This window comes from Pongo pygmaeus, chromosome 8 (assembly GCF_028885625.2).
Source record: "Pongo pygmaeus isolate AG05252 chromosome 8, NHGRI_mPonPyg2-v2.0_pri, whole genome shotgun sequence".
Taxonomy (NCBI): Eukaryota; Metazoa; Chordata; class Mammalia; order Primates; family Hominidae; genus Pongo; species Pongo pygmaeus.
Window position 1 is genome coordinate 68,544,648 of NC_072381.2, and position 23,859 is coordinate 68,568,506.

Sequence of the window (23,859 nt, forward strand, 5' to 3'; positions counted from 1 at the left end):
GGAGACTGCCCACAGATAGGGGACCAGAGTTTCTGAATTTTGTTCTGCTTTCTTATAAACTACCCCCCTTTTCCCCGTACAGTGGGAAGAAGATCTTGAACTTCTTTGGGTCAGGTGTGGATTTTGCAATGACCTGGCACCTGGCATAAGTAGAGATTTCTGGAGGGATGCTTTAAAACAAGGCTTTGGGCTGGTCCCACCTTGAGGGTGCCCCCAGAGCTAGGTCTCTGGGCCCCACAAATACTTCCTCCGATCGTCTCTCTAGCCATCGCTCCCATCTACACAGCGTTACGGAGGCCACCTCAGGCCTATCTCCTCCAGGCCAGGCCAGGGGGCAAGGGAGGTCTGGGAGTTGAACCTGAGTGGCCTTGGGGACTCTGGAGGAACTAAACCATCTGTTTTCTTGTCTCAGCCACAGAGCAACAACAAAAACAGTCTCGTAAGCCCAGCCCAAGAGCCCGCGCCCTTGCAGACGGCCATGGTACCTCCTGACTACAGCTTCTCCGCCTCTGACCCTGGCTGCCTCCTGCCCCTTCCCTCTTCCTCCTCTTGTGCCCCCTCCCTGGCCTCCTGGGCCTGTTCCTTTCTTGGTCCCCATAGAACTGACTGCTTTGTGTGCCGCCCCGTATGCCCCTTCCCCTTCATTGTCCCGCCTGGCCGCGCTCCGTCCCGCATGGCAGAACTGCTGCTCCTGCTCCTGCTCCTTTCGCTGGTGGGGGGAAGAGTGATCAGGGCTCTCAGCTGAACCTCCCAGGCCCAGCCCAGGACCCCTAGTGGGTCTGCTGTGGGGGCTGGGAAGGTGAGTTGCTTAGGAAAGGAGAGGGTAGGAGCTTTCTTGGGACCTGAACATCAGTTCTTGGAGGCCCCCTTGTAAAACCTGCCTCAGCCTCTCCTTTGCAAAGCCAGAAACAGGAAAGAGGGCTGGGGTCCCCACCTCTGGATGGTGCTGAGGTCTCCAGGCTCCTGCAGTGCCTCGTGCTGGCTAAGTTCTCTCTAGGCTCCTCCAGGGGTTCTGTGTGCTCTTGGAGCTCCCTCTTTTAGTGGTGGCTAGAGCGTCAGCAGAGGGGTGACTGGGAAAGAGGGAGAGGTGATGTTGCCTGCTACTCCCCTCCTTCTTGTGGACCCTCGTGCCACCTGACGTGGCAGCATGGGGCCAGGACCTAGGGAAGGCAGAAGGTGGGCGCAGTGGGCGGCTCTCTGGGCTCAGCTTGCTGAGGGGGCCTCCCGTCCTGGCTCTTTCTGGGAGACCTCATTCTTCTGCCCATGTTCCTGCCTCACACGTTCCCCGTGATGAACGCTGTGGGCGGGGCCCGGCCTGTGCCCTCAGTCCCACAGCTCCTCCAGTGTACCTGCCCTGTGGGAACCCCATGTAGAAAGAGCCCTCAGCACTGACAGGAATCAGGGACAGAGGCCCTTGCTGTCTCAGCCTCCTGGGCATCTGCACCTGCCAGGCCTCTTTTTCTTACCGGCCAGTGCCGCTGCCAAAATCCAGGGCTATCCCAGCTGCCCGGGACCCCAGTGGAGCCGGGACATTTTGTCTTCTGGAGATGGCTGGTGGGCAGGCCTCAGTGGTCATCATAGGGTCTGTGGGGGTCCTGGGGTGCAGGTGGGGCTCCTCAGGGAAGAGCCATAGTCTGTCCCCAAGTCGGAAGGGTAATTTTCATCTTCTCTCACAGGAGCCACAAACCACTGTGGTACACAACGCTACAGATGGGATCAAGGTGAGTGGCTCCTGAGCCTGCCTCCTGCTTTCCAGGTCAGCAGGAGACAGGTGGGCTGGGTCCCAGGGGTCTACAGGCTGCACCCTGAGGCCAAGGTGTTTGCAGAGGCTCAGCTGAATATAGCCTGTGCCCACAGTTGCTCCATGCTGAGGAAGGGCGTTATACCTTACGGAGCCCAGGCTTTGCAGTCAGACAGACCTGGTCTGAATCCTGGCCCTGCACCTTAGTATCCTTTATCTGCAAATTAGGGATGATAATAATAGAATCTTCCTCCATATGTCGGAAGTTTAAATGAGAGTAAACGTTCACTGAAAAAACAGGCAAGAGCATCTCCAGACCCTGGAGCGTTCTCCATGGCCTGACCCCTTTGTGCCCTTGATGTTTTCACCAGCATTCCTGAACATCTGTTAAGCCCAGATACCATCCATGGCTCTGGTTTACAGAGGTGACAAGACAAATTACCTGTTCAAACGGTGGGTGGGATGGGAGGCAGATAAAAAACCATTAAGCAAACAGATGAGATAAGGCGGGCACTGTGGCTCACACCTGTAATCCTCACACTTTGGGAGGCCAAGGTGGGCAGATCGCCTGAGCTCAGGAGTTAGAGACCACCCTGGGCAACATGGTAAAACCCTGTTTCTACTAAAATACGAAAAAGTAGCCAGGTGTGGTGGCGCGTGCCTGTAGTCCCAGCTACTTGGGAGGCTGAGGCACGATAATTGCTTGAGCCTGGGAGGCAGAGGTTGCAGTGAGCTGAGATCACGCCACTGCACTCCAGCTTGGGCTACAGAGTGAGACTTAATCTCTCAAAAAAAATAAATAAGATAAAATCTAACGTCGATAGGTAATCTGAAGAAAATGGCAAAGTAGAGAGAGGGCCAGGTGCGGTGGCTCACGCTTGTAATCCTAGCATTTTGGGAGGCCAAGGCGGGCGGATCAGTTGAGGTCAGAAGTTCAAAACTAGCCTGGCCAACATGGCAAAACCCCATCTCTACTAAAGATACAAACATTAGTTGGGGATGGTGGCACATGCCTGTAATCCCAGCTACCTGGGAGGGTGAGGCAGGAGAATCGCTTGAACCTGGGAGGCGGAGGTTGCAGTGAGCTGAAATCATGCCACTGCACTTCAGCCTGGGCGACAGAGCAAGACTCCGTCTAAAAAATGAAAAACAGAAAAACCTCACCAAACTAGAGAGAGAGAGAGAGAGAACAGGGCCTTGAATTAAGTAGTCAGGAGAGGGCCTCTTTCAGGAGGTGATATCTGAGCTAGAAACTGAATGGTGGGTGGGAAGGAGGCAGCCAGGCCAGCTCTGAGGCTGAGTGCCCTAGGCAGAAGGAACTGAAGCTCAGATGTGGCCTGTGTAATCAAGCAGAGGGAAGAGCAGAGTGAGACAGGGAGAACCATAGGAGAGTGATGAGGTTGGAGAAGCAGCAGGGCCTGCTGCAGAGGCCCTTGTATGAGTTTGCATTTTCTTCCAGCGGCAAGGAGAAGCTATTGGGAGTTCTTAGCAGGAGTAATAGAATCTAGTTGACTCTTTAAAACACTACTCTGGCCTCATGATCAAGAACTCTAGGGAGGGCCGGGCGCGGTGCCTCACGCCTGTAATCCCTGCACTTTGGAAGGCCAAGGCAAGTGGATCAGCAGAGGTCAGGAGCTCGAGACCAGCCTGGCCAACATGATGAAACCCCATCTCTAATAAAAATACAAAAATTAGCCAGGCGTGGTGGCGGGCACCTGTAATCCCAGCTACTCAGGAGGCTGAGACAGGAGAATCACTTGAACCTGGGAGGCAGAGGTTGCAGTGAGCCGAGATCACGCCATTGCACTCCAGCCTGTGCAACAAGAGCAAAACTCTGTTTCCAAAAAAAAAGAAAAACTCTAGGGAGGAGGTAAGCGTGGAAGTTAGGGAGACCATGAAGCTGTTATCATGGTTCAGGTGTGAGATGCTGGTGGCCTGGAGTCAGGTTGTAGCTGTGCATTGGAAGTGAAGAGGTAAGACATGGGGTTTACTTTGGAGGCAGAACCAAAAGATTTTATTTTAGATTGGGTGATCTGAATATAAGGGAGAAAGAGAAGGATTGAGGATGACTCCAGGTTTTAGCCTGAGTAACTGGGTAGATGGTGGCATTTACCAACTGGGGGAAGACTAGGGAGGGGATTTGGGAAGAGTCCGACAGCCAGGGTGGAAGCAGAACCTTCCACAATTCCTCCCTGCACCTCTTGTAGGAGCACAAACTCTGCTTTTGTTCTGCTTTGCTCCTCTGATTTCCAAGGGATGGAGCATATAGAAACATGTTCTTTTTGGCCTACAGGGCTCCACAGAGAGCTGCAACACAACCACAGAAGATGAGGACCTCAAAGGTAGGTGCTGGTCCTTGGAGGGGGAAGGACTCCAGCAGTGACCCAGGTACCTGGGCTCCAATGGGGCACCTGCCTTTTCTGTCCCCAGAACTGGGAATGCTGGCTCCTATGCCCCTAGGAGAGGGCTTGGTATAAAAGCTACTTTCCACGAGCCAAGATATGTCTGGCGCTGCTGAGCTGGGCAAGAGGCTTCTCTTCTTTGACCCCAAGTCTAAAATAGCTAAGCTAGAGATTCTCCAGGGGCCAGGGCTCAGAGAACTGTTCCTGTTGCTGATAATGATGTGCCATCCCAGAACAGGGGTACCCCAAGTCCCTGCCGAAGTAGCCTGTAAGTGCCATGAGTCATAAATAGAGTGACCAATCGTCCTGGTTTTCCTCGGACACAGAACTTTTGGTTTTAAGACTGTGATGGGCCAGGAGTGCTGGCTCACACCTGTAATACCCAGAACTTTGGGAGGGCCAGGGCAGAAGGATTGCCTGAGACCAGGAGTTTGAGACAAGCTTGGGCAACATAGCAAGACTTTGTCTCTATTAAAAAAAAAAAAAAAAAGAATTTAGGAACAAATAAATAGGCCAGGTGCAGTGACTCACACCTGTAATCCCAGCACTTTGGGAGGCTGAGGCAAGCGGATCACTTGAGGTCAGGAGTTCAAAACCAGCCTGGCCAACATGATGAAACCCCGTCTCTACTAAAAATACAAGAAAAAGGCCGGGCATAGTGGCTCACGCCTGTAATCCCAACACTTTGGGAGGCCAAGGTGGGTGGATCACCTGAAGGTCAGGAGTTCAAGACCAGCCTGGCCAACATGGTGAAACCCCATCTCTACTAAAAAGATAAAAAATTAGCCAGGTGTGGTGGCAGGTGCCTGTAATCCTAGCTACTCGGGAGGCTGAGGTGGGAGAATCGCTTGAACTTGGGAGGTGGAGGTTGCAGTGAGCCAAGATCACCCCATTGCACTCCAGCCTGGGCAACAAGAGCGAAACTTCTCAAAAAAAAAAAAAAAAAAATTAGCTGGGCATGGTGGCGGGGTCCTGTAATCCCAGCTACTCGGGAGGCTGAGGCATGAAAATGGCTTGAACCCGGGAGGTGGAGGTTGCAGTGAGCTGAGATCGCACCACTGCACTCCAGCCTGGGTGACAGAGTGAGACTCTGTCTCAAGGAAAAAAAGAAAAAGGACAAATATATAAATAAATATAAAACCCAGATAGTCCTGGGAACACTGGGATGAGTTGGTCACTCTAGTCCTAAGATTTTGGCCTGAATGATGGAGTTGGAACCAATCTGACAACCATGAGGCCACATTTGGTCATGTCCTGGTGGGCCTATAAGGACCACTAGCCTAAGCTTGGGCCTGGCTAGAGTGCCAGGGCGGTGGGAGGGCATGGCAGGCCGGACCCCTGGGAATCTCTGTCCTGCTCTTTGGTTGGGCCTCCTGGAATTGCTCCCTTTGCCTGAATTCAGTAAGTGACCTTGGGCCAGGCCATCAGAAAAGACAGAGGAACACTCTAGGACAGAGCTGAGAAAGCATGCCCTGGGTGGCAAGGGGGCACCAAACCTTTTGGAAACAAAAAAATAGCAGAAAGCTGCGAGGAAGTGAATCATAGTAGCTCCAGGCCCCTGTGAGTGAGGTCAGATCAGTTTTGATTCCGGCACTGCTGGCAACATAGGAGCGCTGTCACTGCTGGGCTCTGGACCCTGTAGCCTGGCCCCCTGGAACATCTTCCTCAGGATCAGGGGTCCTTGGACAGGCTGTTGTAAGGCTCGTCTGGAAGCCACAGCCCAGGTCTGGGCACCTGCCTGGTGCCCTCAGCTGGGAGGCCTCTCCGGCAGAGGCGGCGGCGTGGGATGTCGTCCAGTGTCCACAGCAGCCTGAGGCGAGGCGTCCCCTTGCCCCGGCTCTGCAGCGCCATGGGCTCGGGTCCTGTCCGGCTTGCTCGCTCACCTGCCTTGTTCTGTTTGTTTTGGCTGCTCTGCCTTGCCCTGCCCTGCCCTGCCCTGGCTGGCTAGCTGCCCCGCTCCGCACTGGGAATGGCAACTCGGTGCCTGAAGGACGGAGCTCCCGGGACAGAACAGCCCCCTCTGCAGGCATGCAGCCCCAGCCTTCTCTCTGCTCCTCAGCCAGTAAGTGTGAGGGAGGCACATTCTGGCTTCTGTCTCCCTGGCTCGTCCTGAAGCCCCTCAGGGACCCCCACCACAGCTGTCAGTCCCACCCAGCTGCCCGTGGTAGTAAGCTCCGGGAGCATGGCCTCTGCTAGGGGTGGGGGTAGATTGGAGGTGCTGTTGAGACCAGGCAGGGGCCCCTGAGTCTGGGGCCCAAAGAAATATGAGAAGAGTGGGTGGAAGAACATGGCCTGGGATGGGGGGAGTAGAAAGCCCCCAGGATGTGCAGTGGGCCTTGCCTCAGCGCCGAGCCAGGAAGAAGGGCAGAGTCGGAAGTCAGGTCTGTGGGGGTGGGAGTGGGGTGATGGGGAAATCGTGACAGCGAGGAACTGTGTTGGGGATGTAGTGCTTCCTGAGTCTCAGCATAACATATTAAGAGCATGGGGTCAGAGGCAAGATAGATCTGAGTTTAAATCCCAGCTATGCTGCCTTCAAGAGCGTGAAGTTTAACCTCCCAGAGCTGCAGGTTCCTTATCTGTAACGTGGAAATAAAATGGCACGCACCTCAGAGCCTTGTTAGATAAAAGACGAGGCAGTAGGAAGTCTTGATACGGTGCCTCACTGGGTTATCAGTGGCTCATCCTCATATTTCTAGTTACATCTGTGCTGGAGGATGCCTTTGTCTGCTGTTTTTCCTCCCACCATCTATCCTTGCAGAGTTTCTAAGCACAACCCTCTTCGCCCGTGGGGCCCCAGTCAGGTCATCCAGATGGGTCTGGTGGGGTTGGAGAGGGTGTGTGTGTTGTGGGTGCACACCTGCCTGCTGCTTTAGGAAGCTGATCGAACTCCTTGCTTCCCTTAACCTGCTGCTTGCTCACCTGGAGCTGTGGCCTAGCGGGGCTGATGGCTGTGGGGCCCCCTCCTGGACGTGCCTTTGGCTGCACTGCCCTGTTCCTACTGTGCTGCTTGGCTGTGCTGGCCCGGCCAGGCCGTGGTGGTGCTGTTCTAATGCTTGCAGTTGTCTTGCAGCCTTTTGCTCCTGTGAGGAAAGGGTTGTGGCCTGGCCCAGCCCAGGGCTCGGGTTAGGGTAAGTCCAAGCTCAACCCAAGCTCTCCCTTACCCTGGTGGCAGCCCCTGCTGATAGTGGCATTCCCTATAAGAGAAGCCTATGCCGGCAGGACATCACCAGCTGTCTCTTGGCTTGGGATGGGTTGGGGAGGAGGGCTCTGGAGGGCACCACCTCTGCCTGCCTGTCAGTCTGAGCCCTGTCTGGTTTTCCTGAGGAACACGTCCTGGCATGAGAGCTGGCATGAAATGTGCAGCTTTCCCAAGCCTCGAGACGTAAACGGAGCAGCCTCTCTGGTACAGGCTGTCCCAAGTTTTTACAATTCTGGGATCATTTCTCCCAGAAAAGCCCTGTGGAGTTGATGAGCAGTGGGAAGCATCCATCCTAGGGTTCTGATGGTCCTTTGGCACCCCAGCCCTAGCTGGATTCTGCTGTCAGGCTACCTGTCGCCCGGGGCTGGGTCCTGGCCACTGAATGAGGGCTACGAGTGGGGATGGTGATTGAGACCTGACTGAGCCCCTTCAGGTGAGAGAAGTAAATTGGGGGTGGAAGCAGCCTTATTGGGAGATGCTTGTGAGAGTGGCTGCTCATACAGGGGAGGGGCTCACAGCATTCACGATGTACCAGGCTCCTCACCTGTTAAAGGCAAGCGTGTTTTCTGCAACCTGGTTATTGATGGAGAGGGAGGCAAAGGCCAAAGAACCATAACTAATGGCTGGGCTTCAGGAGGAAGTGGTCGTTGTCTCTGCAGACTGCGGAGAGGGAGATGGAAGGGAAGGTGTGTTCGCTCTTCCTGCCAAGGGCCCTAGAGACAGAGAAGAGGGATGTCTTTGTCGTAAGCGATCACAGGGGACTCCTGAGGACTGGGGAGGGCTCTGTGTCACTTGGGAGGTTCCCCAATAGGTAAATTGATGGATTTTTCTCCCCCACAGTGCGAAAACAGGAGATCATTAAGATTACAGAACAGCTGATTGAAGCCATCAACAATGGGGACTTTGAGGCCTACACGTATGTAGAGACCCATTTTTTTTGTGACCTAAGTCATCTCCCAAGGCCTTCTCTGCTTCCAGACAACAATTAGGACCCTGGGAAAAGGGAGGTTGGACCTTGGGCAAAGTATCTGAGTTAAACCCTCTCCTAAGCTGGGAGCCCTTCCAGGTAGATTCCCTGAGCTCACCCATGGTGTCCTGGCCGTGGGCCGAAAGCACAGGGCTGAGTGGCCCAGCAGGCAGGCCTGGAAGATCTTTGCTGTCTTGTCTGGCATGGCCACAGCTAGCCTGCTGCTACTGGATAGACACCGCTGATAAGGAAGACGAGTCACTCCATAGAAGCCTGATAGGCTGCTTTTTTTTTTCTCCCTGTAGGAAGATTTGTGATCCAGGCCTCACTTCCTTTGAGCCTGAGGCCCTTGGTAACCTCGTGGAGGGGATGGATTTCCATAAGTTTTACTTTGAGAATCGTGAGTGGGTTCGTGCTGCTGATATACTCCTGCCTGCCCCTTCACCCCTTTGCCTCTGTCTCCTGCTCACCTTCTCATCCCAGTTGCCCACTTTTCCCTTATTTGACCTTCGTGCTGCACTCCTACTCTGTATGCTTGCCCCCTTGTGCCCCGATGGTTGTAAACAGGCACCTTTGAAGGCCCTGCTCCTGAGCTCCAAGTGCCATTCATTCTGCAGCTGCCTTGTGGCAGTGCCAGTCACCACAGTCAAGCTCACTTATTTCTTGCTGGGCGCGGTGGCTTACGCCTGTAATCCCAGCACTTTGGGAGGCTGAGGCTGGCGGATCACGAGGTCAGGAGATCGAGGCCATCCTGGCTAACACGGTGAAACCCCATCTCTACTAAAAATACAAAAAATTAGCCGGGCGTGGTGGCGGTGCCTGTAGTCCCAGCTACTCGGGAGGCTGAGGCAGGAGAATGGTGTGAACCTGGGAGGCAGAGCTTGCAGTGAGCCAAGATCAGGCCACTGCACTCCAGCCTGGGCAACAGAGCGAGACTCCATCTCAAAAAAAAAAAAAAAAAAAAAATTATTTCTTTAAGCCTCACCTCTTTCCAAGACAGATTGGAAGGAAACCCTTTGAGATTAGGTTGAGATGATCTCAGCACATAAGAACTAAGCTCTGTGTCTGCAGGTTTCACAATAGAGGAAATTAAAACCAGGATAAGAATGTGCAAACCAGGGCACTGTTGGTGATTTGTGAGATCGGAAGTTGTGGCTAGAATCTTCCTGACTATGGAGGAAGGCAGACGTCTTGTATGGGGGGTGGGGTGTACATTCTGGACAGTTTGTGGAAAATAAGGGGATAAGCTGAATCATCACCCCCTCCCATCTTTCCCTCTGCTCTATGAGACCCTCCCCCTCCTTATTTTTATCTCTTCCCACTTTATGCTGGGCCTTCCCTATCCTGCCCTGAGTTATAGTTAGTCACTAACTTCTCCGCTGACTCCCACCCTTATCACATCTCAGCTACATATATAAACTCTCTGTTATCTAAGTAATGCTATTAGCCAGAAGCAATTCCAGAGTTTATATTAGTACTAGGAAGGTGTCATGTAGCCCCTAACATTTGAATTGAACTAAAATGTGAATCTCAATAAAAGCAACACAGTTTTCACAGCATATGCTGATAATGGCAATCCAACTTCTTTTGCCTTTTCCCCAGAGAATCCTGGGAATATCCTGAGCTTGGTGGTTTGATGATTCTGTTTCAGCTTTGGTGCCTTAAAAAAAAATTACAAATCAATTTTGAATGGTTTAAGTTCATGATTTTGTTCTGCAGCCCTAGCTAGGGGTGAGCCGAGCCTTATGAAATCTAAACTTAGCCTAACAGAATAGAAAATCTATAGGCTTTAGTTAAGAGTCACATGGTCCTGAGTTCAGGTGTGTGATTTGAGCAAATTATTCCTTGAGCCTATTTCCTCATCTTATAATGAAGAAAATATTATCCACCAAGAAATACAGCTCGGTCATGTAAAACCCCAGCACAATGCCTGATTAAAAGAGCAGCAGGTACTGTCATTGTTACCCATCGTTCTGTTCCTTTTGGATAAAGGAGACTAATGTAATGTGGCATCCTGGCCCCTGGAGGGCGTTCGGGGATTCGGGGGGTGGGGTACTTGGAGATTCTGGGAGTGGTTGCTCGGGAGATGGTAAGACTTGGAAGTGCAGGCTGGGAGGAAAATGCAGGTGCCCAGGCCTGATGTCCTCTTACCTACCCCACCCTGCCCTGCAGTCCTGTCCAAGAACAGCAAGCCTATCCATACCACCATCCTAAACCCACACGTCCACGTGATTGGGGAGGACGCAGCGTGCATCGCCTACATCCGCCTCACCCAGTACATCGACGGGCAGGGTCGGCCTCGCACCAGCCAGTCAGAAGAGACCCGGGTCTGGCACCGTCGGGATGGCAAGTGGCTCAATGTCCACTATCACTGCTCAGGGGCCCCTGCCGCACCGCTGCAGTGAGCTCAGCCACAGGTGCACCTGGTTGACGGGGGAGAGGGGCTGGGAGGGCCTGGGATAGGTGGGGTCAGAGGAAGAAGAGAAGGCTGGGAGGTGGTCCTGGGAGAGGAGGTGTGGGCCGTCCCAGAGGACTGGCAAAGCCTGGCAGAATGGTTGCAATAAGTTATGCTTGGAAATCAGACAGACTGGGGTCTGGCTCCGTGACTCCAAATTGGATGACCTCAGACAGGTTACTTCCCCTCTCTAAACTGTTTCCTTAGCTGTCAAAGAAAGGCAGAGAGTGGTGCCTACCTCATTTAATCATTGTGAGGATTAAGTAAGATACTATAAGTAAAGCACTTAGTGTTCAGCAAATGGGAGGCAGTTTTGTATTTAAGCATTAGCTTCACCCACTTTCCCCACTTTCTCAGGCCGACTTGGCCATGTGTTTAGCGTGCTAAAGTCGCTGAAACTCATCTGTGTGCTCATTGTCCTCTGTTCTGTTACCACATTCTGTCCTGTTTGACAGGGGCATTAGGAGATTCCAGCCAGAGGTCGAACCTTCGCAGCCAGTGGCTCTGGAGGGCCTGAGTGACAGCGGCAGTCCTGTTTGTTTGAGGTTTAAAACAATTCAATTACAAAAGCGGCAGCAGCCAATGCACGCCCCTGCATGCAGCCCTCCCGCCCGCCCTTCGTGTCTGTCTCTGCTGTACCGAGGTGTTTTTTACATTTAAGAAAAAAAGAAAAAGAAAAAAAGATTGTTTAAAAAAAAAGGAATCCGTACCATGATGCGTTTTAAAACCACCGACAGCCCTTGGGTTGGCAAGAAGGCAGGAGTATGTATGAGGTCCATCCTGGCATGAGCAGCGGCTCACCCACCGGCCTTGAAGAGGTGAGCTTGGCCTCTCTGGTCCCCATGGACTCAGGGGGACCAGGCAAGAACTCTGACAGAGCTTTGGGGGCCGTGATGTGATTGCAGCTCCTGAGGTGGCCTGCTTACCCCAGGTCTAGGAATGGACTTCTTTGGAACTTGCATAGGCGCCTAGAATGGGGCTGATGAGAACATCGTGACCATCAGACCTACTTGGGAGAGAACGCAGAGCTCCCAGCCTGCTGTGGAGGCAGCTGAGAAGTGGTGGCCTCAGGACTGAGGGCCTGGACGTTGCTGTACTGTCTTGTTTAGTGTAGAAGGGAAGAGAATTGGTGCTGCAGAAGTGTACCCGCCATGAAGCCGATGAGAAACCTCGTGTTAGTCTGACATGCACTCACTCATCCATTTCTATAGGATGCACAATGCATGTGGGCCCTGATATTGAGGCCTTATACCTGCAGCTAGAAGGGGGAGGGGTTGTTGCTGCTTTGCTTCGTGTTTTCTTCTAACTCGGCAAGGAGAGAGCCGGGCCCTGGTCAGGGCTCCCGTGCCGCCTTTGGCAGTTCTGTTTCTGTGCTGATTTGGACCATCTTTGTCTTGCCTTTTCACGGTAGTGGTCCCCATGCTGACCCTCATCTGGGCCTGGGCCCTCTGCCAAGTGCCCCTGTGGGATGGGAGGAGTGAGGCAGTGGGAGAAGAGGTGGTGGTCGTTTCTATGCATTCAGGCTGCCTTTGGGGCTGCCTCCCTTCTTACTCTTCCTTGCTGCACGTCCATCTCTTTTCCTGTCTTTGAGATTGACCTGACTGCTCTGGCAAGAAGAAGAGGTGTCCTTACAGAGGCCTCTTTACTGACCAACTGAAGTATAGACTTACTGCTGGACAATCTGCATGGGCATCACCCCTCCCCGCATGTAACCCAAAAGAGGTATCCAGAGCCAAGGCTTCTACCTTCATTGTCCCTCTCTGTGCTCAAGGAGTTCCATTCCAGGAGGAAGAGATCTATACCCTAAGCAGATAGCAAAGAAGATAATGGAGGAGCAATTGGTCATGGGCCTTGGTTTCCCTCAAAACAACGCTGCAGATTTATCTGCACAAACATCTCCACTTTTGGGGGAAAGGTGGGTAGATTCCAGTTCCCTGGACTACCTTCAGGAGGCACGAGAGCTGGGAGAAGAGGCAAAGCTACAGGTTTACTTGGGGGCCAGCTGAGAAGAGAGCAGACTCACAGGTGCTGGTGCTTGGATTTAGCCAGGCTCCTCCGAGCACCTCATGCATGTCCCAGCCCCTGGGCCCTAGCCCTTTCCTGCCCTGCAGTCTGCAGTGCCAGCACGCAGATCCCTTCACCACAGGGTTTCGTTTTGCTGGCTTGAAGACAAATGGTCTTAGAATTCATTGAGACCCATAGCTTCATATGGCTGCTCCAGCCCCACTTCTTAGCATTCTTCACTCCTTTTCTGGGGCTAATGTCAGCATCTATAGACAATAGACTATTAAAAAAAAAATCACCTTTTAAACAAGAAATGGAAGGCATTTGATGCAGAATTTTTGCATGACAACATAGAAATAATTTAAAAATAGTGTTTGTTCCAAATGTTGGTAGACCCTTCATAGCTTTGTTACAATGAAACCTTGAACTGAAGATATTTAATAAAATAACCTTTAAACAGTCCATTGTGTTACTGCTGTTGGAGGTTTACGGCCAGAGGCGTAGATTTTAGCAGCCTGGGTTACCAGGTTGGAGAGAGTACCTCCTCCTACTCCCTTTGGGTCCTTTTGAGAATAAAACTTCCTCATGCCTGTAATCCCAGTACTTTGGGAGCCCGAGACGGGCGAATCACGAGGTCAGGAGTTCGAGACCAGCCTGGCTAACATGGTGAAACCCCGTCTCTACTAAAAAATACAAAAAATTTAGCTGGGCATAGTGGCGGGCGCCTGTAATCCCAGCCATTCGGAAGGCTGAGGCAGGAGAATCGCTTGAACCTGGGAGGGGGAGGTTGCAGTGAGCTGAGGTCGCGCCACTGCACTCCAGCCCAGGCGACAGAGTGAGACTCCGTCTCAAAAAAAAAAAAAAAAAAACTTCCTCATAAACAGCTTCCAACCAGCGCTCGGTGCTGTGGAGGCGAGGCGGGGAGGGAGGGTGAGTGCCCTCCCTGGGAGCCGGCTGAGGGCCTCTCCCCGCCCCTGGTCCCGGCTCCGGTTAGGCCGCTCCGCCTCTTCCCCTCTCCTCCCCCGAGTGGGCCGGTCCGGCTCCCCCTCCGCGGGGCTGAGTGGATGAGCCCAGGCCTGAGCCCGCCCCTGCTCCGAAGTCGTGGTCCCCGACGCTCGGCCGGCGGTGCCATCGCGCGGGGAGGAGGGGGTGCGCTTCCGCGGGCGGGGCGCGGAGCCCGCCGTCTCGGAGGCCGCGGCTCGGCCCGGCACTGCGGAGGGCCGCTTGATTTCCCGGCACCCAGGTCGCGCGGCTGCTAGGGCCGGAGCCGGTGGATCCGAGCGGGTGCCACCAGCGGCGGCGCGCCGCCTCCCCCGGTGGGAGCGGTGGTTGGGCCAGGCTGCGGCAGAGCGTTCGCTCGGAGATGGCGGAGCAGCCGCGACGCGGCCCGTGGCCCCGAAAGCAGGGAAGCCGGGCAGCCCCGGGACGCGGCGGAGCCCGGGGACAGCGGGGACGCCGCCCAGTCCTCCGGGTGAGCAGCCCCTGAGGAGACCCCCCCGCCCACGGTCGCGCTCAGGCCCCCCCAACAGACTCCCCTGGATGTTGCCACCATCACCACCCGCGGGGTCGTCCCGGGCGGCCCAGCGTGCGCCGCGCCCCGGGTCCTTTCCGCCGGCCTCCCTCAGAACCGCCTCGCTCCCCTCCGGACCGGGCGGGCTCCCTTCTTCCCGCAGGGCTCTCCCAGCCCAGAGGCTGTCTCGATGTCACCCCGGAGTCGCCGCCGCGCGCCCGTGGCCCCTTCCCCTTTGGTGTCCCACATCCGGTGCGCTCTTCGCGTCCACCTGTGCCCCCGTCTCCTCTCGGCGGGGCCCCTCCACCCGCCAGCCCCGGGCCCCCTCGGCGCCCGCAGCTTCCGCGCCGCTGCTCCGGCCGTCCCGGCCTCCCCAAACCCGGGCCCGGCCCCCGTCTGGGTTCGCCGTCCTCAGAGACCTCCCGCCCACACCCACCCCTCCCAGCCCAGCCCTGCTGGCCCTCAGTGTTCACTGATCCGGCCTGCGGCGCTCCCGGCGCCCCTTCCCTAAACCTTGCTGCTGCTTCCAGGTATGAAGCTAAAATGCAGCGGCTAAGAACGCGGCTCTGGAGCTTGACAGGCCTGACGTCGAATCCCAGCACTCCCACCAACTGAGCTGTGTGATCCTGGGCAAGTTTCTAAGCTTCTCTGAGTTACTCATATGTGAAATGGGGATAATGGAGCATGTACCTTTTCCCTACCTCTTAGGGCTGGTGTGAAGATTAAATATATGTGAAGCTCTTAGAAGAATGGCTGGCAAGTTGTAAGTTCTCAAATACGGGGTAATACACCCTGATTATCAGCTTCCCGTCAGTGACCTCCTCACTACAATGTTTTCTCTAAAGTTGCATCAAATTCTTAGCATTCACCCCTTCCCGTCACCATTTTGATCCTCTCCCCCAGCTCTCTTCTCGTGTCGTTTTACCTAGGCCAAAGCTGAACTGTTTTTTTTTTTTTTTTTTTTGAGCCGGAGTCTCGCTCTGTCACCCAGGCTGGAGTACAGTGGCACAATCTCAGCTCACTGCAATTTCCGCCTCCCAGGTTCAAGTGATTCTCCTGCCTCAGCCTCCTGAGTAGCTGGGACTACAGGCGCCCACCACCATGCCCATCTAATTTTTGTATTTTTAGTAGAGACGGGGTTCCACCATGTTGGCCAGGCTGGTCTCGAACTCCTGACCTCAAGTGATCACCCACCTCAGCCTTTCACAGTGCTGGAATTACAGGCATGAGGCACCACACCTGTCCTGAACTGTTTTTAAATCATCTCTGTCAATTCTGAAGGACCTCGGCTCTGCCTTATCACCCCTGAGATGTGTGTGTTTGGGGGTGGGTGGTAGAGAGGGATTGCCAGCCTTACAAGGAGGCTGAGTGGGGATAGTGACAATAAAGCTTACAGAAGCAGTCGATTTAAGAAAAAGAACAGACTCAGGAGGCTGAGGCCGGAGGATTGTCTGACCCCAGGAGTTCAAGACCAGCCTGGGCAACATAACAAGACCCCCATCTCTAACAAAAATTAAAAATTAGTAGGACATGGTGGTGCAAAGCTGTAGTCCCAGCTACATGGGAGGCTGAGGTGGGAGGATCACTTGAGCCCAGGAGTTTGAGGCTGCAGTAGGCTATGATCACACCAGCACACTGTATCCTGGGTGACAGAGCAAGACTCCATCTAAAAATAATAAAAGAGATCCCCAAAATTAGACCTCCTTAAAACTGTTTTCTGATCACACTGTCCTCTTTCCTTCTGTCATTGGTTGGATGTGACTTAAGCTCCTGTTGCTCTCTGTCATCCAGTCCTTACTCAAGTTGTTCTGTTTGTGTAACTGGACTCAATACCTCATGTCTCTCCAGGCTAGCTCAGGGACTCTTCTGAGCTGTTTAGGAATAGGGTTGTAGAACCACTTAGGCTAAGTTAGGAAGGAGAAGTAGAGTGGACTCAGCTGTATGGCTTTTCTCAACACCCAGTGTGTGGCCTGCTCAGGGGTTACATTTTTATCTCCTGACTGGCAAAGTTGAGGTGAAGGTCAGGGGCAGGTAATGTTTCACAAGCAACGGGTAAGGGAGTCCCTGAGTTCTGGGTTTGGAAACTGGTAGAATGATTACCTATCATGAGGATTGCTCTTTCCTTTTGAACTCCCCCACCATAGTGTCCACCTGACTGCAAGTTCGTTAACGCTGTTGGCTGTGATATTGGGTTTGATTGATGAGGAAGATTAACAGACTCATGAGTTCCTTATCTGATATTTCGTTGGAGCATGGGACTTCTGAAGACTTCTGGGGCTTTCCATCCCTTGCTCACAGAAAGATCAGAGCTGTTGCTGGCTGCCAGCTGCTCAGTCATGGGCTAGGAACTCCTTTCAGAGCGGGCCTGTTTATAGCCTCCTAGGATATTTAGCCTCTTGTTGATGGGAGATTTGTTCCTTTCTATCATTTGCATATACTGCTCCATCTCTGAGCTTTGCTTAGAGAGGAGAATTTGGACGTTCATTTGGGTATTCTAAGAAAGGGAAAGGGAACAAGCTGTGAAGCTAAGGTATAGGACTCAGCTTGTAGATTCTCCTACAGGAAACTTTTTTTTTTTTTTTTGAGAACAGATTATCCAGTAAGCAGGAGGTAAGAGAGATGGGATGGGGAGGAGAATGGATTAATGACAATTTCAGAGGGAGGAGTAACCCACTGATTTCTCTGTCTTACAGGTAGAGAGGAAGAGATTGAACTTTGCTGACCTTTGATGTGAGGCGCTCAGCCAGGGCCAAGGGGAGAGCCTGGCAAGATTTGCAGCCTGAAGCCATGGGCCAGGGGGCCATGGTGACCTGAGACTAGTGGACTCTGTATAGTTGCCCCCTGCTTCCCCTTCTACCTCCCCTACCCTATGCTAAGGGGACTCGTCTCCACCTCAAAAACTCCCCGAGGGAATCCCTGTCCCCTATTTTCCTATCCTTGTACCCTTCCAAGACAGTCCTAGCCTATAGAACTCCTACCTCCCATCCCCTGAGGTGGCCCCCATTCCTCCCTCCCTTCCTCCCCCCGCCATGCTCCAGTTGTGGAAGGTGGTACGCCCAGCTCGGCAGCTGGAACTGCACCGCCTCATACTGCTGCTGATCGCTTTCAGCCTGGGCTCCATGGGCTTCCTGGCTTATTATGTGTCCACCAGCCCTAAGGCCAAGGAACCCTTGCCCCTGCCCTTGGGAGACTGCAGCAGCGGTGGGGCAGCTGGTCCTGGCCCTGCACGGCCTCCAGTTCCACCTCGGCCCCCCAGGCCTCCAGAGACAGCTCGAACTGAACCCGTGGTCCTTGTGTTTGTGGAGAGTGCATACTCACAGCTGGGGCAGGAAATTGTGGCCATCCTGGAGTCTAGTCGTTTTCGTTATAGCACTGAGTTGGCACCTGGCCGAGGGGACATGCCCACATTGACTGATAATACCCATGGCCGCTATGTCTTGGTCATTTATGAGAACCTGCTCAAGTATGTCAACCTGGATGCCTGGAGTCGGGAACTGCTAGACCGGTACTGCGTGGAGTATGGTGTGGGCATCATTGGCTTTTTCCGAGCCCACGAGCACAGCCTACTGAGTGCCCAGCTCAAGGGCTTTCCCCTTTTTTTACACTCAAACTTGGGGCTCCGGGACTACCAAGTGAATCCTTCTGCCCCGCTACTGCATCTCACACGCCCCAGCCGCCTAGAACCAGGGCCACTGCCTGGTGATGACTGGACCATCTTCCAATCCAATCATAGTACATATGAACCAGTGCTTCTTGCCAGCCTTCGGCCAGCTGAGCCCCCAGTGCCAGGACCAGTTCTTCGTCGGGCCCGGCTTCCCACTGTGGTACAGGACCTGGGGCTTCATGATGGCATCCAGCGGGTGCTCTTTGGTCATGGCCTTTCCTTCTGGCTCCACAAACTTATCTTCGTTGACGCTGTTGCATACCTCACTGGCAAGCGCCTCTGCCTGGACCTTGACCGCTACATCTTGGTAGACATCGATGACATCTTTGTGGGCAAGGAAGGGACCCGCATGAAGGTGGCTGATGTTGAGGTCAGTCTTGTTACTTAAATCTTTTTCTTAGAAGCTATTCACACTCTGGCCTGTCAGACTCCCTTCCTTGATTCTGAGCTTGTCATAGGTACACTCCCTGCCTTTCCAGGCAGGAAGAATGCTACTTCTCATGTATTTCCTGTTCAGTCTGCTCTCCTGATTTCTCTTGTCCCTGCTACTCTTCCCAGGCTCTGTTGACCACCCAGAACAAACTCAGGACCTTAGTTCCCAACTTCACCTTCAACTTGGGCTTCTCGGGCAAGTTCTATCATACTGGTGAGCTTATTCCCCTACTCCTTTGGCATATCATAGCTTGACCTGTCCCTTCACTGTCCACCTCCCTGGGCAGACAAGTTGGAGAAAAGGGTCAAGGTTTGGGGTCAGACTGCTATGAGGAGCTAGTGGTGGGCATGAATTTAGGTTCGCATGGGTGGCTGGATGGCAAGTTGGCAGTGGGGCAAATAGAAAGTCTTAGGCAAGGATCAGGGATGGAAGGTGATCAGTGTTGTTACAAAATAAAGGAGGGAACAGGGGCTGACTGGCTGTGGTCAGTGGTCAGCGTGTGGTCATAGGGACAGAGGAGGAGGATGCAGGGGACGACATGCTGCTGAAGCACCGCAAAGAGTTCTGGTGGTTCCCCCACATGTGGAGCCACATGCAGCCACACCTGTTCCACAATCGCTCCGTGCTGGCTGACCAGATGAGGCTCAACAAACAGTTTGCTCTGGTGAGACCCTTGGATCTCTTCCCCATACTTTCTCCCAGCCATGCTTCCTTTTCTACCTTCCCCTAATGGGCTACCCTTTTCCTATCCTTTGCATTTTTCTTTATTTGGAGGCTTCCCCACCCTCTTTACCCTCTACTCCCCAAACCTCACCAGGTCCTGGTGAAAGTCTATGCCATTTCCAGGAGCATGGGATTCCCACGGACCTGGGGTATGCCGTGGCCCCCCACCACTCGGGCGTGTACCCCATCCACACGCAGCTCTATGAGGCCTGGAAATCCGTGTGGGGCATCCAGGTGACCAGCACTGAGGAGTATCCCCATCTCCGCCCTGCCCGCTACCGCCGTGGCTTCATTCACAATGGCATTATGGTAAGGGACTCCCAATACAGGCTTGAATCAAACGCTCACATTTAGACAGCTTTCAACATGCATTGACCTATGTTCTCTATCAACTGCCAGTCCAAGTATGGGGGTGCATAATTGGGGGTAGAAAGGTGAAGAAATTTTAACACCCTCAGTAAGAGCTTCATTGCTATAACTTCAGACTCAGTCCTCTATAAATCCCAGTGTCCTACATCTACTTCTCATTCTATCTTTCAAATCTCATCTGTTTTTTCTTTTCCCTCCAGGTGCTGCCCCGGCAGACATGTGGCCTCTTCACTCACACAATCTTCTATAATGAGTATCCTGGAGGCTCTCGTGAACTAGACCGGAGCATCCGAGGTGGAGAGCTCTTTCTGACGGTGCTGCTTAATCCGGTAAGGTGCTGAGAGGAAGGGCTAGAAGATTGGAGAGCCAAGGTGTTTGCAGGCTGGGACCTTTACTCACCAAGGCTAATTCAGAGGTGGGGTAGGCTCTCCATATCTGACATGCAGGTACCCCCTTACAGATCAGCATCTTTATGACCCATCTGTCCAATTATGGAAATGACCGGCTGGGCCTGTACACCTTTGAGAGCTTGGTGCGCTTCCTCCAGTGTTGGACACGGCTGCGCCTACAGACCCTTCCTCCTGTCCCGCTTGCACAGAAGTACTTTGAACTTTTCCCTCAGGAGCGAAGCCCCCTTTGGCAGGTAAAGGTGGAGCTCAGTCTGATGAGAGACATGATAGGGGTGGGGTGTTTGTTGTTGTTGTTGTTGTTTTTGAGACAGAATCTCGCTCTGTCACCCAAGCTAGAGTACAATGGCACAATCTCTGCTCATTGCAACCTCCACCTCCCAGGTTCAAGCGATTCTCCTGCCTCAGCCTCCCCAATAGCTGGGATTACACGCACCCACCACCACGCCCAGTTAATTTTTTGTATTTTTAGTAGAGACAGGTTTCACCATGTTGGCCAGGCTGGTCTCGAACTCCTGACTGCAGGTGATCCGCCCGCCGCAGCCTCCCAAAGTGCTGGGATTACATATGTGAGCCACTGCGCCCAGCCGGGGTGGGGGTTTAAGAAAAGACTAGGCCAGGCCAGGCACGGTGGCTCATGCCTGTAATCCCAGCACTCTGGGAGGCCGAGGCAGGCAGATCACCTGAGGTCAGGAGTTTGAGACCAACCTGACCAACTTGGAGAAACCCCATCTCTACTAAAAACACAAAATTAGCTGGACATGGTGGCACATGCCTATAATCCCAGCTACTCAGAAGGCTGAGGCAGGAGAATTGCTTGAATCCAGGAGGCGGAGGTTGCAGTGAGCCGAGATCATGCATTGCACTCCAGCCTGGGCAACAAGAACGAAACTCCGTCTCAAAAAAAAAAAAAAAAAAATACTAGGCCTTATCTGATTATTGGCCCTGGCTTCAGAATCCCTGTGATGACAAGAGGCACAAAGATATCTGGTCCAAGGAGAAAACCTGTGATCGTCTCCCGAAGTTCCTCATTGTGGGACCCCAGAAAACAGGTGAAGTATCCTTAGCTAACTTCTCTTGCCCTGCCGTAAACCCAAAGGATCCTTTTGTCAGGGAACTCTCTTCTCTCTCCAGGTAATCACAGGAATGAAAAAAGTATTTTTAATTTTAATAAAATTTTTTTTTTTTTGAGATAAGAGTCTTACTTCTTCGCCCAGGCTGGAGCGCAGTGGCACAATCTCAGCTCACTACAACCTCCACCTCCCGGGTTCAGGCAATTCTGCTCAGCTTCCCCAGTAGCTGGGATTACAGGCAGGTGCCACCACGCCTGGCTAATTTTTGTATTTTTAGTAGAGACGGGGTTTCACCATGTTGGCCAGCCTGGTTTCGAACTCCTGACCTCAAGTGATCTGCCTGCCTTGGCCTCCCAAAGTGCTGGGATTACAGGCATGAGCCACCGCACCCGGGCTTAATTTGAATTTTTAAGAGAGAAAAAAAGGAACTCCTTTTATACCCACCCCTCATTGATCCAGTCTCTTGAGGCAGTGATTCCTGACCCTGGTTGTATATCAGAATCATCTGTGGTGTTTTTACAAGATCCACAAGTCATTCTGTTGCAGTTAAAGCAGAGAACCACTGGTTTAGCCCTTCCCTAGGCCTCTCTCAGACTTGCCTCCTATCATTGTAGTTTGGCTATAGGGGATTTTCCTACCCAGAGTGGTTATTTTTTCACTTCCTTCAAGCTTATGCTGTTGAGCTGGCTTCCCTCCCACAATGGCCTGGTCTTTCTCTCCCATTTAGGGACTACAGCTATTCACTTCTTCCTGAGCCTGCACCCAGCTGTAACTAGCAGCTTCCCTAGCCCCAGCACATTTGAGGAGATTCAGTTCTTCAACGGCCCTAATTACCACAAGGGTATTGACTGGTGAGACTGGGCCCCATTTGAATGTTTCTCAGAGCAACACTCCCTTCCCCCAAAATACCCCATTCCAGCTTCCCTCAGCACAGACTTCTGGTCACTTCACTCTGCATATTTTTCTGCTTCTCTCTTCTGTGATACTTTCTAGGTACATGGATTTCTTCCCTGTTCCTTCCAATGCCAGCACTGATTTCCTGTTTGAAAAAAGTGCCACCTACTTTGACTCAGAGGTTGTACCACGGCGGGGGGCTGCCCTCCTGCCACGAGCCAAGATCATCACAGTGCTCACCAACCCTGCTGACAGGGCCTACTCCTGGTACCAGGTCTGCCTGAAGCTAGGGACACACAGGCTAAAGGTTGGTGGGAGGGGACAGTGACTGCTAGAGAGGGAGAAAGGAGTGAGGGTAGAGAAACTTAACTAGTGCCTTGGGGACGGGTACCCATGCTGTGCTGTCTGTCACCAGACCAAGCGTAAGGGCAGAATACTGTCAAATCACCAGTCCTTCACCTTCCTTCTCTTTGTCCTTCAGCATCAGCGAGCCCATGGAGACCCAGTTGCTCTGAACTATACCTTCTATCAGGTGATTTCAGCCTCCTCCCAGACCCCTCTGGCACTACGCTCCCTGCAGAACCGCTGTCTTGTCCCTGGCTACTATTCTACCCATCTACAACGCTGGCTGACTTACTACCCCTCTGGACAGGTATAATCCCCACAAGAGCCCTCAGTGGGGTTCCCCTTCCCCTCTTCTTCCCTTCAGCCCAGAGGCTTCTTAGGAATATAGAGGGAACCACATCCCTGTCCCTTTAGTTGCTGATTGTGGATGGGCAAGAGCTGCGTACCAACCCAGCAGCCTCAATGGAGAGCATCCAGAAGTTCCTGGGTATCACACCCTTTCTGAACTACACACGGACCCTCAGGTGGGAGAGCATGACCCAGGGGCGGAGTACTGTATGGGAAATGGGGAAGCAGGTTGACCATGTCTGTTAGAGACATAGATTTACTCTGTCTCACAAGGAGAGACATGTCCCTGTGGGCAGTGAGGGGCATTGTGCATTTATGGAACTTGAGTTTCTCTTTTCCCTGCCACCTCATGGCCTCTTCCTGTTGAGCAGGTTTGATGACGATAAGGGATTTTGGTGCCAGGGACTTGAAGGTGGTAAGACTCGCTGTCTAGGCCGGAGCAAAGGCCGGAGGTATCCAGATATGGACACTGAGGTAAGTAAAGCCAGGGGCAGGGGAATCCCTCTCCACTTCCAGGATCTGATTCTGTGTCCCTCTAGTGTCCCACTTCTTACCATTTCTGCCTTCATTTTCTCCTGTCAGTCCCGTCTTTTCCTTATGGATTTTTTCCGGAACCATAATTTGGAGTTGTCGAAGCTGCTGAGCCGGCTTGGACAGCCAGTGCCCTCATGGCTTCGGGAAGAACTGCAGCATTCCAGTCTGGGCTGATGTCCCAGCCTCCCGTACCAGCAAAATGCCCCCTGCTTCCCTAAGGGGCAGGTTGAGAGCAGGGCCCACAAGGGGGATTAGAGTGGCCTGGCCCCTCCCCCTCTACCTCAGTAGCCCCCAGGCCTGAGATGGCTGAGAAGGGAAGGGTATCCTTTTCCCATAGTTCTGGGGCAAATAAAGGGGCTTCCTTTGGTACCCCACATAATAGTACTAGGTACCTTTGACCCATCATCTTGGGAGGTGGGGAGGAATGAAAGGGTCCAAGCAGGGTGTAGGGGAATGTATTAGTCCAGTGAGATTTCCCTCTTCATCCACAGCAGTGTATCTATCTATACCTGGCTATGGGAGAGACCCCTTGCATGGGAGGGACCCCTTGCTATGGCCCCTTTAGCCAGGCAGTGGGATCTACCTGTGGCCCGGCCTCCCTAATGTCATTCACATTGAATGGGGATGAGGTCGGACAGTGGCTCACAGAGCTAAGTATGAGCCCTAGCTGTGGGCTAGAAATGTCCTTAATAAACATCCTTATTTTTCTGTTTTGTCTGCCTCCCTGGAGTGGGAAAAACCTAGACTAAAGCAAGTGTCAGAAGTTTCCCCCGCAGTTCAAGGTTCATCTG

General features: G+C 53.1%; 2 protein-coding genes across 56 annotated transcripts in view; both read left to right on the forward strand.

The window, feature by feature from the left end:
* The window catches only part of CAMK2G (calcium/calmodulin dependent protein kinase II gamma), a 62,256-nt gene extending 49,026 nt beyond the window's left edge, over nt 1–13,230 (forward strand). For 11 of the 50 annotated variants that reach the window (XM_063670442.1, XM_054437249.2, XM_054437252.2 and 8 more), the window contains 8 exons: nt 413–481; nt 1,677–1,721; nt 4,035–4,083; nt 6,092–6,205; nt 8,183–8,258; nt 8,615–8,709; nt 10,482–10,726; nt 11,220–13,230. In XM_063670442.1, the coding sequence (XP_063526512.1) occupies nt 413–481; nt 1,677–1,721; nt 4,035–4,083; nt 6,092–6,205; nt 8,183–8,258; nt 8,615–8,709; nt 10,482–10,714 (681 nt within the window). In that variant the 3' untranslated portion in view covers nt 10,715–10,726; nt 11,220–13,230. The other 39 variants (XM_054437288.2, XM_054437269.2, XM_063670446.1 and 36 more) reach the window with 11 other exon arrangements.
* A 641-nt stretch (nt 13,231–13,871) lies between these two features.
* On the forward strand, nt 13,872–23,776 carry NDST2 (N-deacetylase and N-sulfotransferase 2). Of its 6 annotated transcripts, none has more exons than XM_063670460.1 (15): nt 13,872–14,239; nt 14,809–14,908; nt 16,972–18,312; nt 18,501–18,588; nt 18,885–19,039; nt 19,222–19,407; nt 19,668–19,796; nt 19,928–20,110; nt 20,830–20,926; nt 21,675–21,798; nt 21,941–22,115; nt 22,323–22,493; nt 22,601–22,710; nt 22,906–23,008; nt 23,117–23,776. In XM_063670460.1, exons 3-15 carry the CDS (start codon nt 17,308–17,310, stop codon nt 23,240–23,242), a joined length of 2,652 nt encoding a protein of 883 aa, XP_063526530.1. In that variant the 5' UTR covers nt 13,872–14,239; nt 14,809–14,908; nt 16,972–17,307; the 3' UTR covers nt 23,243–23,776. The 6 variants fall into 6 exon arrangements, with proteins under 6 accessions (XP_063526530.1, XP_063526528.1, XP_063526527.1 ...); XM_054437310.2 differs by having other exon boundaries at nt 13,877–14,239; nt 14,809–14,912; nt 16,976–18,312; nt 22,601–22,673; nt 23,117–23,161; XM_054437309.2 differs by having other exon boundaries at nt 13,878–14,239; nt 14,809–15,041.
* The last annotated feature ends 83 nt before the right edge of the window (nt 23,777–23,859 follow it).

Bases quoted from the DNA above. Each gene is read 5' to 3' on its own strand.
- NDST2 (XM_063670458.1), top strand. From the start codon at position 17,308: ATGCTCCAGTTGTGGAAGGTGGTACGCCCAGCTCGGCAGCTGGAACTG. The intron at 18,589-18,884 runs GTGAGCTTATTC...GTGTGGTCATAG, and splicing joins GGGCAAGTTCTATCATACTG to GGACAGAGGAGGAGGATGCA. The intron at 21,799-21,940 runs GTGAGACTGGGC...GATACTTTCTAG, and splicing joins TACCACAAGGGTATTGACTG to GTACATGGATTTCTTCCCTG.